Below are 15712 nucleotides of genomic sequence, written 5' to 3'. Positions count from 1 at the left end.
TAAGGAGAAATATTATTGTACATTTCAGACCCCATTTACACCTGGTATTAAAATGTGTCTTGGGTGATCCGTAGTGAAGATAGTGAAGAACCTGTATTAAAGGAGATTCAGATGTCCGTCCTTGTTATCTGTGTTGGTCTCAGACACACTGTGTTGCATGTTGATCTCAGACACACTGAAGATGATCATTGGAGTTCTCACACTTGTGTATGTATCCGTTGTGTTTTTTTCTATCAGAGGGTTATTTATTTTAAAGCTGCTCGTAGCTGGCAAAGCTAAAATTCTTGTTTCAGCACAGTGGTTGATTGACAGGGGAGGGGTGGTGCTTCACTGCTGTCTGGGACTTATACAGGACAGATTAGAGTTTACACCTCAAATGTGATGTGGTCACATGTATTTTTGATCCCATGTAATCGGATCACCCGAAACACATCTTAGTACATGTGTAAATGGGGTCTAACATTGTTACGGAGCTGCCGAATGATATTAAGAAAACCTAGGTATATATTTATATCCTGCTAATCTAATTGAACCAGATCAAAGCATTGTGTGAATGTAGCACTAGGGCTGGGCGATAGGACGATGTTATCGGATTTCGACGATATCTTACAAAGGTCCCGATGCCGATTGTAACAATCGATTGACAGCTGATGATCGACAATATCGGAAAATGGCAATACCATCGATCTGGGAAGTCTGATATATTAAACAGTAGCCCAGGGTGTGAAACTAGCACCCGCCAAATGCGACGAGGCTGAATCCAGTTCGCAACCCCTTGTCAAAATGTATTTCATGCGCGGGTAATTTTGCTCATCTACCTGCAACAGTCTGGGTCCTGTAAGATGTCTCAGAATGACACATTACAAGTAACGCTGTTATTCACAAAGATACGCGCTTGAAGAAACACACTTTATTGTAAAGAAAAGCCATCAATGCTTGTGTCTGATTCACTGTTTGTTCAGAGTCATGCAGCACAAGCTTGTGGAACACACGAATGTAGGCATGCAGTGCGATCCTGTCTCGTGGAACAAGTGCATGTAAAGAGTTCTCACTCTTTTTTCTCTGTTTCATTCACCTTAAAACAGTTAGCAGGATTCATGCCATCTATGAGATTGCTGCAAATTATCTCCAATCATCTCAGGAGGTGCTGTGAGTTTAGTTTGCTTTATTTCCACGGACCAGTCCGTGGTTAACATGCATTGTAAACGCAAATCTGCAGGTTCAGTAATATATCTTTCTATTAAAGAAACAAAGACAAAAGTGATTAAATCATAAAATAATACAAGACATGTTCACCTTGAACCTAAAATGCATTCTATTTTCTATTCTTTAGGCAGCAACTGTATTACCAAAACGCAATACAAACACAAATTCGATAGGAACAGCATTATTTTGGAAACAAAATGGAATTAATGAGGCTTTATTATTATGATTATTATTATCTTTACATTTGTAATTGTCTTAATCTGTAGGCTATTAGTTGACGGATGCTTGCGTGATGGCAAAAAAGGCTTCTTGCATGTTTTAAATGTCATTATCGCACATATGTGAACTCATTTATGAATTTACTTTTATTTCCTTTTATCAGCCTCAGCAGTGATGACAAGACGCTCAGCTCATTCACTATCCCATTAAATAATCATTTAGAGAGTGAGTTGTCAGTGATTTAGAGTAAAGATATGATTGCAGAATCAGTGCTTTGAGGGAACTTTGATAGTAATAATGAATGTTAATGTAATGTCTCACCAATTCACCAGTTGTCAAGATTTTAGCAATTTGTCAATGTTGAAATCAGGAGAAAGTTGGCTTTCTCATATTCTGATGCAAGTGCTGTGCAATAAGGATAGAGGGCCAGTGAATGTTGAACAGATTCCCCCTGGTGGCAAACGGTTAGAACAACACCACAGTTGCTTACTGAAATGAGCATTTTATACACACTCCTCCAATCTGGGATTATGTATAAAGTACAACAATATTGTAGTTCATGAGTAAATCTTACCTTGAATCCTCCTGTGATCAAGCAACTAAATAAGGCTTTTCATCACTTGCTAGTGTCATTTATCTTAGATTTAATCATTACTTTGCTGTTTGCTTTTAACAAGTTTGAATTATCCCAGGAAAACTGTAATGTAGGCTATAACTTTTCATTTGCTGGGTGTTTTTTTAAATCCTAAAACCACTTTAAGGATTACAAAATATATAATTTATACTTAATTTATGGTAAATTCGCCAATCTTTGATCCATCCCCATTTGAAACAGTTGATGGGACTGTGTAATGAATGAGGTTAAGATATTATTTTATTAGTTATGTCCAAAAACCTTGAGCCGATATGGAAGAAGAAATGGTGTGTTTGTTGCAACATGTAATACAAATGCAAGGAGATTGTTGATCATTTTACAAAGACTTCTCTGTTTTTTTCTCTAACGTTGACAATGGATTTGCAATGAAATACTCATAACCGCTCCCAAAAGTAACTTCTTTTGGTGATGAAATGTAAAGACATCTAACCAATTCACATGAAGGCTAAAATGTTATTGTTCATTATTAATTGTATTTGTGTAAACATACTGTACTTGATATATCACACAACTCTCTCATTAAAGCCAATAACAGGTGGAGACGGCTACCTCCTGAATACGCCTCTACCTCCGAAGATGAGTTTGGCTCCATTCGTAACTCTCCCAAACACATTCGTCTGCGGCCTGGCACCACCTTTCGCGCCAGCAGGTTGGGTGGTCCCGCTCCTGTCACGACCAGCCCCGGGGGCCATCTCCTTAAAAACAGGATGAGAGAACAGGAGGAGTACATACGAGACTGGACAGCCCACAGCGAGGAGATTGCCAGGTACTCATCAACTCTATGACCTTTTCCTACACACAGACACATTCATATGTTGACTGTGAGAGTTACAGTGTTTTTCACAAATGACCCCAGTTATGTAAAAAGAATAGTTTTTCTGTCATAATTTACTCTCCTTCATGTCGTTCCAAGCCCATATTACTTTTTTTCTTATGCTGATCATAAAAGGAGATGTTTTGATGAATACCACAGACTGTCTTTTCAATACAACAGCAGTTGATTGTGCCTAAGCGCTAAAAACAACACAAGTTCTCACATGAACACTCAAGCTCCTGTAAATGAGCTTCTCTCATAGCGCATATAAATGCGCAAATGTTTCTCACCAAAACCTGTCGTTTGCCTTTAGGAGACTTAAAATAGTGTAAAGCTCTTTGAATACCGTTAAGGTTTAAAAGGCGCTATATAAGTGCAGACCATTTACCATTTAAAATATGATGCATAAGACTACATTTATTATACTTTTGGGTCCTTGTTTGGTGACCAATTTTTTAAAAAGACAACCAAGATATTCATTAAAAAACATTTATTGTTCTGCATATGATAGGTTTGGAAATCATGAGGGTGAGTAAATTATAACAGACTTTTTTTATTTTGGGGCTCTGCTTTTAACAGTATGATAAATGATTATCTACATTTATTTGTAAAGAAGAACACCTGTTTAAAAGCATAGCATATTTTTGTAAGTTTGGCTAATTTGTCCACTCTTTTGTGGTGTTGCATGTTTTGGGAGGTAATCGGGCACTGAGCCAGTCATCATGTTCTCATATTGCATTAGTCAAAGGCTGGAACAAATACAGAGAGATTGTGTTCAAATCTACTGCTGTAGGGCTACTGCATTTATATTTGCTGATCACAAGCTCTCTCTGTTTTTTTTTTTTTACATAATTTACTTTTCTATTTGACATTTGGTCATTTTATTGTGTTAAAGGATTAGTTCACCCAAAAATAAAAATTCTCTCATCATTTACATCATTTACCCCATCCCAGATATATATGACTTTCTTTCTTTTGCAGAACACAAACAAAGAATTTCTCAGCTCTGTTGGTCCTCACAATGCAAGTGAATGGTGGCCAGAACTCTGAAGGCCCAAATAACACATAAAGGCATCATAAAATGAATCAATAAGACTCCAGTGGTTAAACAATGTCTTCTAAAAAGATCCAATCGATTTTGGGTGAGAACAAACCAAAATCTAACACATTTTTCATTATAAATCTTGACATTTGCAGTCTTGATGATCATGATTTCAGGCTTGATTACACATCCTGTAGCGCCATCTAGCACTCATGAAGCACTAGGAAGTGTAATCAAGCTTAAAATATAAACGTGCCTAGAGACTGCAATGGCAAGATGTACAGTGAAAAATAAGTTATATTTTGGTTTGTTCTTACCCAAAACCAATTGGAAATAACTGGATTGCTCCTGAAGACATTGATTAAACCACTGGAGTCTTTCTTTTATGATGCCACGGTTATATTTAGAGCTTAAAAGTTTTGGCCACCATTCACTTGCATTTTATGAACCTAAAGAGCTGAAATACTTGACCTTATTCATGCTAGGGCCATCTTTGATTTTTACTGGGATGACAACGATCTCTTCAATGGCACAAACGGTATAAAGCTGTTTAAAGCCCCTGGATCACATCTGATTTTCCACAACTCATGTTGTCTGGAGTTCTTTGTATATTGAATGTTTTGTCCACTGAAAGATCCAAAAACACTTTAAACTCCAGTACAGCCCACTGAAGAAACTGTAAGTCTATCCCTCAAAGCCACGTTGTCATTCCCATTAAATATCAAAGATGGTGCTAGCGTGAATAAGGTCTTCTCTGGGCTCAGTCACATCTGAGATGGAAAGTAATACAATGGAATTGTGATTTGTGGTCTACAAATCTTTATTTGTGATTTGCAGAAGAAAAAAAAGTCACATCTGGGATGGCATGAGGATGAGTAAATGATGAGATACTTTTCATTTTTGAGTGAACTAATCCTTTAACTTTTCATTCACCCTGCTTCATCATATGTATTTCTATTTTTTATTATTCATTATTCTAAAGGACACACAATTCCAGACAGTACAAATGTATAATTATTTAAAGGTGCACTAAATCATTTGTTCCACTTCAGAGAAGTGCACCTAAAGAAACAAATACTACTTTAAGTAGATAAGTATGTTTAAAATGATGTACATTCCCATGATATGAAAACATCCCCTCTAATCGGACACTTTCTGGTATTTGTACTGTGGCATCAGTAACTGGAAGCTTTTGCTTTTACATGATGCTCCACATAAGCCAATAGGTTTCTGTACCCCTGCCATACTGACCAGCTAAGCATTAAAAAAAAACTTAGTGCAACCTTAACAATAGGCGAATGCCTCATTTGACCCTTTGCCAAATCTGTGATGTGTTCATGTAGCAATACTACCACCTTGTGGTTATTCTGCAATACACTGAAATGCCTTTGAACAGCAGAATACCATTAAAGAAAAATAAAGAAATTTAAAGTCGGAATTGGAGCATATTCACACACAAATATGTGGTTCATATCTAATTAAGTATTCTTGATGCATTAAGCATGATTAATTGTATAATAAATAACGCATGTACTGTATGTCATTCATTAAGTTGAGTACTTTGATTTTGGATTGCATGAATTCTGTAAGGACTACCTAATGTGATTTTTGTGGTTTATTTTGCATGCTGTTTGAGACACCCATCTGAATGTTTACAGGTTATTTCCCTGTGTGCGCAGGATCAGCCAGGACCTCGCCAAGGATCTGGCCATCCTGGCAAGGGAGATCCACGACGTGGCAGGCGAGATCGACTCAGTCAGCTCTTCTGGCACTGCCCCCAGCACCACAGTCAGCACAGCTGCGACCACGCCAGGATCTGCCATCGACACCAGGGAGGAGGTAGGCCTCACTGTTTTTTTTTACAACACAGTACTCCCTGCTGATAATACCAGCTAAGACCAGTATGAATTTCCATGCACCAAATTTTGTTCAATGACAGATGGATGATTGTTCTTAATAGTTTTACCCTTATAAGTTTTTCATTGTTTCTCCATTATCGTTTTCTGCAGCTGGTGGAGAGAGTTTTTGACGAAAGTCTAAACTTTAAGAAGATTCCCCCTGTAGTTCACACCAAAACCACAGAGAGCAATGGCAGACCAGTGGAGCTTCGTCCCAGAGCCCCAGACAGCCTTGACCCTCAGACGGCCCTGCGCAGACGTACCTGGAACCGGGATGATGTGAGACCTACTGTCTATCTGCTGATTTAGATTATTTTATCATGAATGTTTAATTTTGTACACAAATTGTGTCATCAGGTCTAGATATATTTTCAGTATAGTCTGTCTTATGAGAATGAGAGGTGATATAAATAATGAAATACTGTATTGTAATTAAGGTTTATTGACTGGATCTTGTTTATGTTGAAACTTATTCTAATTGTTTGCTTGACCTGGCCATGATGGCTTTTCTTTTACAGGCTTTGCTAGACAGTTTACTGCTGACATCGGTTTCACAACTGTCTTCCAAAATCCGACAGTCTGTAGATAAAACTGCAGGCAAAATCAGGTCAGTCATGAAATTATACAAGTCCTCAATATTGCTTATTAAATCAAATGACATTACAGAGAATTAAACATGTGCAGTGTCATGTCATAGATATATTTAATCTGTTCTATCTGTGTATTTTGACCTTTGTGTCATTCACCGAGACATTTATTGTACAATTAAACTGTTTGCAGACAGAGATTAGAGACCAGGTACTGAGTTTCTTATTTATTATTTTCAAGGATATTGTTTAAGGACAAGGATAGGAACTGGGATGATACTGAGAGTAAACTCTATTTAGAAAATGAAGTTCCACTTCCCAAAACTACAAACAAGGTAAGTTCATTAATGAAATTATTTACCCAGAAATGACAATTCTGTTGCTCCAAAGCTGTATGACTTTGTTCTTTGACGTATCTCTTTTCCATACAATGAGAGGACATGAGACTGAGGCTATTGAGCTCAGTAGTACCATTAATATAGTCTTTCATTGTGCCATTTAGGAAATTTCAGCTATACTAACAGAGCTCAAGAGGGTAGAAAAGCAGATTCAAGGTAAGATATGTATCTTTCCTGTAGATAACATTAAATTCTCCCTCTCAAATTTTCTCTCCGCTAATGTCTTTGTACATCCCTGCAGTTATAAATGTCATGGTGGACCCTGATGGAACCCTCGATGCTTTGACTAGCCTCGGTATGACCAGTCCTACTACCCCTAAACCCAGAACCAGCCCTGGATCTCAGAGCATATGGGGGGCCCTGCCCGGTAATGGAGCCTGCCAGCCACCTCCCATTTCCAGCCCCAGCCAAGAGTTACCCAGTGTGGGACTCAACTTTAACCGCACGCACCCCACTGGAGAGGAGAGTGCCATTGCTAGCAAGTGATCTAAGCATAATAAAAAATTCTTTACAATTAGCATCAAACTGGACTAATAAAATGACAGTTTGTTCCTGAATTAATCTTTTATGTGTATGTATAATTTATTCCTCCCTATGTGCCCATTGAGGATTCTGTATGGGAAATGTAAATGTTTTGTTTTTTTACCCTCTAGTGCAGCCTTTAGGATTACCTGTGTATCTGGAATGACTACTTATAAAAACCACACCAAAACACACACAGCTGCTTGTAACAGGAGGCAAGTGGCCATCCCGCTCTACGCCCAATAAACTGCCAAACACATCCCTTGTGAACGGACAAAAACAACTCCAGTGCCTGTCTGCTCTCCACTGAGCTTACCTTTCTCTACGTTATGCACACTGCAACAATCCAGTTTACCAAACTAAATACAGATTACTATGCGTACACTGAGCAATTGTATATTTGAATTTCAGTCTATTTAGCTAACTGCATTTCGAATGTTTACTTGAATGCACAAATATTTGTGCATTCAAGCTAAGAATTAGCTTGTGAAAAATTATGGGTAATTTCTTTCTTTTTTTAATGTAAAGATAAGTTCATAATTCATTATTGAGTTTTACAGACCCCATGAAATCGTTTGACAAGTGCTGTTGTCTTCCCTGTGATGACATATTTCCTATTAAAAAGGACGTTTTAAAAATAGCCAATAGGCTGTAGTTAAATCATATGATTTGTTACTTGATAGGCAGTGTAGGTGGTTTAAGGAGGTGCATTATCATTCTATAGAGCATTTGATTGGACAAACATTTGTGTTGTGCAAGAGTCATCAATATTTTGGTTCATTTTTCCAGAGGAGAATGACTGTACATTTTAAATGTCTATATGTGCACTAAAGGTTAATTTTGTCAACTTTAAGGAGTACACTAGCAGATGGATGACCTCAAGGCTACATGAGCAAAAAGCTGCAAAACTCTCATTTTGATTTCATGGGGCCTTTAAACATACATTCATTTTATATGCAAGAATAGCATTATATTTTTAGTTTTCATATAGATGAATATAGAGCTGGAACTTGCAGATGAATGCATGGAATGCACTGATGGACCCTGGCAAAATCTTGATTATTCATTCATTTATGCTCCCTTTTAAGAGCTCCAGCACTATTAAGAGCTGACTAAGCCTTATGACTGTAAGTGATGTGTGTACTAACAACTTCATATTTCACATTAATTGCATAGATTCTGTGTCTTTATGATGCTCTAATACCTACTAGACTTCTTTTCATGAAGAGATATGTTCCACCTTTGTGTTCGTTTACCAAATACCCAAGTTTTATTTCTTCTGCTGCTTGTCTGTATTATTTTAGGGGGTATGGGGAAGGAATAATCTTGAACCACTAACCTGGCCTTTCTTTGTGAAGCCCTGTAGGAAGAGAATTTCGTACACATAGTGTAACTGTAATTAGACTTAGACAGAGACTGTGAAAATAGTGCAGCTAGGTACTGTACCAGACAGAATACATACAGCTGGCTTTTATATGTTTTATGAATGTATGATGTCACGAAGTGCCCAGTATTCTATAGTCTTTCTGTCTTTGAGAATTGAAAGACTTGATTTAGCTTGCTAAAGTTTATTTTTGCACATCACAGGCGTAATGTGAAATGGAAGAGTCAATTCGGGGTACAAAAAAAGACAAGACTATGATGCCACTACATCCCACTGTATCCATTGTAAGATGCCTTTACAGTGGGACTCCCCTCTTAGATAAAACATAACTTGTGTGAGACAGTCTACAGCTGTATGGGAGCAGATAAAGTGCTCGGTACATAATTTTTCCTTGTGCGTTTACACATTGTGTATCATATCAGTGTTTGTTTCCTTTTTGGATTTTTTGTTTTTAATGCGTTTATTTATTTTTGTTTATTTCAATACATTTAATTGTTATGGCACTTTTTCTTTTTATACATTTTTGCATATTCTCAGTAATGGGGGAACAATATATTAAATAAATTGTTTTGTTTAATTTGGAAATAATCCTGTGAATTGTGTCTTGTTTTAATCATTTTATATTAGTCATCAAGGGTGCGTTAAAGAGAAAGCTATGAATATTAAAGCAAAAATGTAAGCATTTATTTTCAAAATACAAATAAATGATACTTTATTACATAACATTTAGATATGTGATCAACTTCAGTTGGTCCAAAATGCAGCAGCCAGAGTGTTGACTAGAACCAAGAAATATGATCATATTAGCTCCATTTTATCATCGTTACATTGGCAACCTGTTAAATTTCATATTCATTTTAAAATTTTGTTAACTATGAATAAAGCTGACCTACCACACTATATTCCATCATGTTCATTACGATCACAAAATTCTGGCCTGATAATAGTTCCTAGAATATAAAAATCTGCCAAAGGAGGTAGAGCCTTTTCATATTTGACTCCTAAACTATGGAATAGTTTCCCTAACACTGTTCGAGATGCAGACACACTCTCTCAGTTTAAGTCTAGACTAAAGACTCATCTATTTAGCCAGGCATACACCTAATTTATCCTCTAACCCACAATTAGGCTGCCTTAGTTTATTCTGCCAGAACCAGAAACATTGATCATTATTTATAACTGTCCAATAAATTGAATGGCATCTATGCTAATATTATTTAATTTGTTTCCCTTTCTCAACCTCGGGTTCATATCCCGAGGTTACCAAAACTGGCTGGATCCAGCTCCGTTCCTGCTTGGTATCGGACTCCACTGCTATGTGTCTCTGTGTGATGACGACTAAATGCAGCCAGTGCCAGCCAAACATCACTTCAGTCTATTAAGATGGATTTCAAAGAATGAACTGATGTGAACTCCAACCATAAGACACAGGATACTTCATATGCCACTGTCTGAACCTTGGATTTAGGATTGACCTCACTGAAATTACCTGCCAGGTTGAACTGCGATGCACCTCACTGATCTCTGCCTGCATCACCTCAGTCTAATGATGGACGACACTCCTGAAATGGAATTCATAGACTAACAATTGCCAACAAAAGGCTTCATCAGCCAATTAACAAGGACAACTGCACCTATGTGAACTTCTGCAGTTAATCTAGGATGGACTTCAAAGACATTGGTCATTAATCTTACAGTTCAAACAAAATCGATGTTTAAACACTGACCCTTAACACTTACTTAATTTAATCATTTTAAACCATGACTTGCACTATACATTAGTAATATTGGCATTATATTCATGATGTTAGCCAGAGGGGAACTGGCCCCCACAGTGAGTCTGGTTTCTCCCAAGGTTATTTTTCTCCATTAACCAACATCTTATGTGTTCCTTGCCACAGTTGGCTTGCTCACAGGGGTTATAAATACAATTATTATTTATTTTTATACAAAATCATACATACAATCATATTTAAATCAAACTACACAATGATGACCCTTAAGTCTTTATAGATATTACAATAACATTTTCTGTTAATGCATGATTATCTGTAATTTTGAGACAATGTGTGTTGTGAAAAGCGCTATACAAATAAAAATGATGACTAGATAAAAAATGTGATTCATAATGTTAAAACAGCTAACCATACTGCAATTACACAAAACAAATAGATTAAAGCTATATTTATTCATAAAACATAACTCATCCTTTATTGTGCATAATGGACAGTGAATAACGTAGATAAATAATATTATGCATACTCTTCCTGTCATACATTATTTCTAAGTCCATGTGGTCCAGTATTTAAATACATGTCATATTTAAATCTTTGGGTCCAGAGCAACGTTTTTCCATGACTTGGCCTGCTCTCTCTTGTACTGCTCCAGCTCCTAAGAAATGAGAACAGATAAATGTTACATAAAACAATTTTGTGAGGCTGATATTTCATCATTGAAATTGGTGTTTAACCAAAGTGCTTTAAATCTGAAATCTTACTCATCTATTTCATCTGTCACTAATTTATCAGAACTGATACTGTTAGACATTAGGGCTCAAAATGCATTACAACTCCAAACTTGTGTTGATGGGGAAAACTCGTACAGAATTTTTGCAGTTATGCTACTTGAAACATGCCAATATGACATATCAAAAGCATCCTTTAATATGGTTAGTATTACTTTATGATTTTAAACGGGTTTGAAAACTGTGACAGATGCAGTGCAAGTACTACATTTACAGAGTGATTCTCTCTTAGTCTTATTATCTGATGACTGCAATCACTTGGTGTTCCTCCAATAGAATACAATAGCAATAAAGCTAGAGGCTACTGAAGAGCATAGTGTGTGTGTGTGTGTGTGATGCAGGGTAACTTTCATTCATGAAGTTCATAGTAAAGCAGGGCAAGTCTCCATATTGTATAGGGTAGTTTAGCTAATTAAAAATGCTTAAGATATCTTAACAGCAAGGCAATATATACGCACATGACTAGAGGTTAAAAGAGGACACACACTGGAAAAACAAGATCTGATGTTAGCTTTATCAAACAAATAAAGTAAAATATTTGGAGGGTGTGGTGATCTATTACCTGGTCTTTCTGTGCTCTCATGGAGTCTATAAGGGGCTCACTGTACTGAGGGTTTTTGGCAGGATCTTTCAGCTCTTTACGTTCCTTGATGTTCTGAAGACAAAACAATCAGGAGATACATTTTAACATTACACAACATCATTTTTGCTAATGGGTAAACAAAACATATGGCAGGCTTTTATTAAGTTCAAGTGTGGTTTTGTTTACTATAAAAAATAAAAAAAAGTACCTCTGGTGGAAAAGCCCTTTCAAAAACTTTTTTCCAAAGGTCTAAGGGGTTTTTGGCATGTAGGGTTCCAATATCAACATCAGAGGTCACAGGTGGACCTATATGATGAATGAATCAAAACATATTAAATACCTACAGATATAGTTACATCACAAACAACATGAAGCCCCCCCCAACAAGATTTTAGGTTAAATTTGACATCGGACACACACACACACACACACACACACACACACACACACACACACACACACACACACACACACACACACACACATGTTTGGTTTCCATGTTTTATGGGGACTTTCCATAGACATAATGGTTTTTATACTGTACAAACTTTATATTCTATCCCCTAAACCTAACCCTACCCCTAAACCTAACCCTCACAGAAAACTTTCTGCATTTTTACATTTTCAAAAAACATAATTTAGTATGATTTATAAGCTGTTTTCCTCATGGGGACCGGCAAAATGTCCCCACAAGGTCAAAAATTTTGGGTTTTACTATCCTTATGGGGACATTTGGTCCCCACAAAGTGATAAATACACGCTCACACATACATATACACACACACACACACACACACACACACACACACACACACACACACACACAAATACGTTTTGAATCAGATTCTTGATAGAATTACAAATCAATGCTGATTTAAGGTCATAAAAAGGTCTTTAACCTAAACTAATGTTCAAGGCATCTTACCAATCTGACTGAGCGAGTCTAGCCCCGCTGGAATAACCAGAGGTTTGCTGGGGTCTGTAGAGATTGACTTTCTAACAGAATGGAAAAAAAACTCATTAAATGAAGAATATCTCCGATTTGAAGTTCAAGAGAAAAACGAAAATTTCATACGGCCTTTCAGTCCCAAACGCCAGGTGATTTACAAAACTCCTGGCTTTAGACACTGTGGTTTCTGACTTACTGCTGGTGAACTATAGAGAGACAGAGAGAATTAAAACATAACATTTACCAAAGAAAAAAAAAAATAAAGAACAGTAACGATTTAAAAGTTTTAGTAAAGCTGGGTTATGGCACAAAACTATTTTTCAAATTACAAATTACAATACCGTATGCTAAACATTTCTGAAGGTTACAATCAAACATAAAAAAATATTCCTTTAATAAGAGCTTAGTCTTACAATTAATGATGCTCCATAGAAATGGGCTACAAAGCGTAGAGTCTTACAGATCACTTTTCTCTTCTCTGAATCAAAGTCCTACAAAGAGACGATTCAGTATGAATGGATAAACAGACAAAACAGTTTGATTTTCCTACATAAACGTCTATAATAAAGTAAGGTTTTTACCTGAAAGATGTCAAACTTGCTACCAATTATGAGAAGAGAAACAGGGAAAGGGTTTATGAGCTCTCTGTCCTGTAGAATAGAGACTGGTTAATGTTAGAGACATTAACATCAATGTAACACTTCATTTACTGTAATTGTGTTATTCATGCATACCGGATAGTCCTTGTGGAGGACTCGTGAGACTCTGTACTGGCTAGGTTGTTTGCCGGATCTAGATTCTCCTGTCTTTTGGAGTGAGGTGTACACTTTTTCCACCTGGCTTCGAGCTGACTCGAGCAGCCTCTCCATGGTCTCCCACAGAGCATTGGGTTTCGACAGATCCAGGACAAGCACCACAGACAACACGCTGTAAACAGAAATATAATTGTTTTGCATTTACTTTTGATTGTCTATGTCTTAGAAAAAAACATAAGAATAGCCTAAGACACATATTATAATTATATACATAAAAATAAAATGTTTGTGTGTTAAACCTGATATTGTCAGCTGTGATGGGAATCTGAACAAGATCTGATAAGGAAATGCCACCTCCTAGTTCCCACAGATGAGCTATGTCTTTAGGCTGCAGAGAAAGGAAAAAAAAATATATATATATATATATATATATATATTTATATTATGAGCCTATACACTAATTCTGTACAAGAGAGAAAGTATAAGCCTTATGACATTTTCATATAACACTCAGATATGTACATATCTGACATTAAGAAAATCATTTTTTTCACACCTATAAATTAAATGAGAAAAACATTTGATTTTGTACCGTATTATGCCCTCTCGCCCTTCTACCAAAAGTATACTCCAACGCCAGTGTAGGTTTAGGTGCTTCATCTCTGGTTTGAAGGGAAAAAACACAAATATGACACAACAGCAATACTCTTTAAAAACTAAGAAACAAATGTACAGCACTAATATTTACCTGTCGAGAAACCGCAGTAATATTGTTGTTTTACCCTGAAAGATAAGGTGAATCATCAAATGCTTATGGGCTGTGGTTTGTTTTATTATTATAATTTTTATTATTCTTATTTTGTCAACAAAAATTGACAAAAGATTTTAAATGTATAAATAGTAATGGTTTTACAATGAGACCAGGTTGGAAAATTCTGTCATTATTTACTTTAAGTCTTTTGAGGGTGTGCATATAACAATAATAATAATAATAATCCATTTGAATATGCAGAATTGATTGCTTAAATTGTGTCTATTGTTTATAAAACAGTATTGTTCAGCTTCAGAATCCTAAGAATATTATACATGAGTTATATGGACAATATTCACTATAAACTGTTGATGTATGAAAAAATGAGCTCTGTAAAAGATTTTTCGGAATTTCCACTATAATTGTAATTTTTGGTTTTTATTTTATTTTATTTTTTTTTAAGTTGGCATTAGCAAATACTTTGCAAGCCCAAAATCAAACCCTGAAGAATTAAAATAAGTCCATTATAAACTGTACACGCAGCATCAGTGTTCAGAGTGTTATATTGTAGGCGCACCCCTGCTTTACTGCCCATTATGAAAACTGTACTCTCGTTGGGGAAGTTTGCATCCTCCTCAGCATCCTCTTCACCTCTCCTGTTCTCCCTGTTGCGCACTTCTGCTGCAGCCACATCCCATAATGTGTCCGAGCTTTAAAACAATATGATGTGTGAAAAGAAGCAATCTACAGAATTGTTTTGCTTTGCATGAGTGCTTACAATTGGTGCAGTGCGATAGCTTGTGAGCAAACCAAACTTAAAATAAAATACTGTTTTGTATAATGACTCAAACAGAAACTTACCTTATTTTAGGCATTAGCACACTTTGTGTCGTTAATGTACAATTGGTTTCACTGAAGAAGCGAGTTTAGCTTCAATGTTTTGCAGACTGAGGGAGACGCCTAATTACCGTTGCGAAGGGTAACGTCGCTGTTTGATGACGCAAGAGCAAGTGTACTGTGGGAAATTAAGTTCTTTCCATTATTGATTTTGATAAATAAATAAAATCCTTTTTTATTCACTATAAAAGTAATTAAATCAAAAAATGTCTTCTTTTATACAAAGATGCCCCTCTGCTTATAGTATATAAGAATGACAAATAAAAAATAAACTAAGTTCTTTGATTTACACTGGCAGCCAAAAGTTAATTAACAGATTTTACTATTTCGGAAGGAAATTGGTACTTTAATTCACCAAAGTGCCATTCAACTGATCACAGAGTATAGTCAGGACATTACTGATGTAAAAAAAAAAAAAACAAACAAACAAAAAAAAAAAAAAACAGCTCCGTCGCTATTTGATAAAGTAATTTTTGATCAAATCTAGACAGGCCCCATTTCTAGCAGCCATCACTCCAACACCTTATC

General features: G+C 36.2%; 2 protein-coding genes across 3 annotated transcripts in view; one reads left to right on the top strand and one right to left on the bottom strand.

The window, feature by feature from the left end:
- LOC127617839 (centrosomal protein of 170 kDa-like) overlaps positions 1-7319 on the top strand; it is a 40543-nt gene extending 33224 nt beyond the window's left edge. The window contains exons 13-19 of one of the 2 annotated variants that reach the window (XM_052089937.1): positions 2606-2846; positions 5616-5775; positions 5946-6113; positions 6353-6441; positions 6663-6756; positions 6924-6975; positions 7061-7319. In XM_052089937.1, coding sequence (XP_051945897.1) covers positions 2606-2846; positions 5616-5775; positions 5946-6113; positions 6353-6441; positions 6663-6756; positions 6924-6975; positions 7061-7305 — 1049 coding nt within the window. In that variant the 3' untranslated portion in view covers positions 7306-7319. Of the gene's footprint in view, positions 1-2605; positions 2847-5594; positions 5776-5945; positions 6114-6352; positions 6442-6662; positions 6757-6923; positions 6976-7060 lie in introns of both variants that reach the window. The other variant, XM_052089936.1, reaches the window with a different exon arrangement.
- A 3659-nt stretch (positions 7320-10978) lies between these two features.
- Positions 10979-15272, bottom strand: dync2li1 (dynein, cytoplasmic 2, light intermediate chain 1). Its single transcript, XM_052089958.1, has 13 exons — positions 15149-15272; positions 14865-14997; positions 14285-14319; positions 14129-14198; positions 13836-13924; positions 13516-13708; positions 13363-13431; positions 13195-13272; positions 12908-12987; positions 12758-12828; positions 12041-12138; positions 11812-11904; positions 10979-11116 (listed from the first exon to the last, which is right to left on the bottom strand). The coding sequence occupies exons 1-13, from the start codon at positions 15160-15162 to the stop codon at positions 11048-11050; spliced, it is 1092 nt and encodes a 363-aa protein (XP_051945918.1). The 5' UTR covers positions 15163-15272; the 3' UTR covers positions 10979-11047.
- Between the last annotated feature and the right edge of the window lie 440 nt (positions 15273-15712).

This window comes from Xyrauchen texanus, chromosome 24 (assembly GCF_025860055.1).
Source record: "Xyrauchen texanus isolate HMW12.3.18 chromosome 24, RBS_HiC_50CHRs, whole genome shotgun sequence".
In the NCBI taxonomy this organism is placed as follows: domain Eukaryota; kingdom Metazoa; phylum Chordata; class Actinopteri; order Cypriniformes; family Catostomidae; genus Xyrauchen; species Xyrauchen texanus.
The sequence above is the reverse complement of the archived record's forward strand: the minus strand, read 5'-3'. Positions and strand labels throughout refer to the sequence as shown.

Excerpts from the sequence above, each read along its gene's own strand:
- dync2li1 (XM_052089958.1), bottom strand. Across the intron at positions 12,829-12,907 it reads GCGTTTGGGACTGAAAGGCC|AAAGTCAATCTCTACAGACC; the intron begins GTATGAAATTTT and ends CCATTCTGTTAG. Across the intron at positions 11,117-11,811 it reads TGAGAGCACAGAAAGACCAG|GAGCTGGAGCAGTACAAGAG; the intron begins GTAATAGATCAC and ends CTCATTTCTTAG.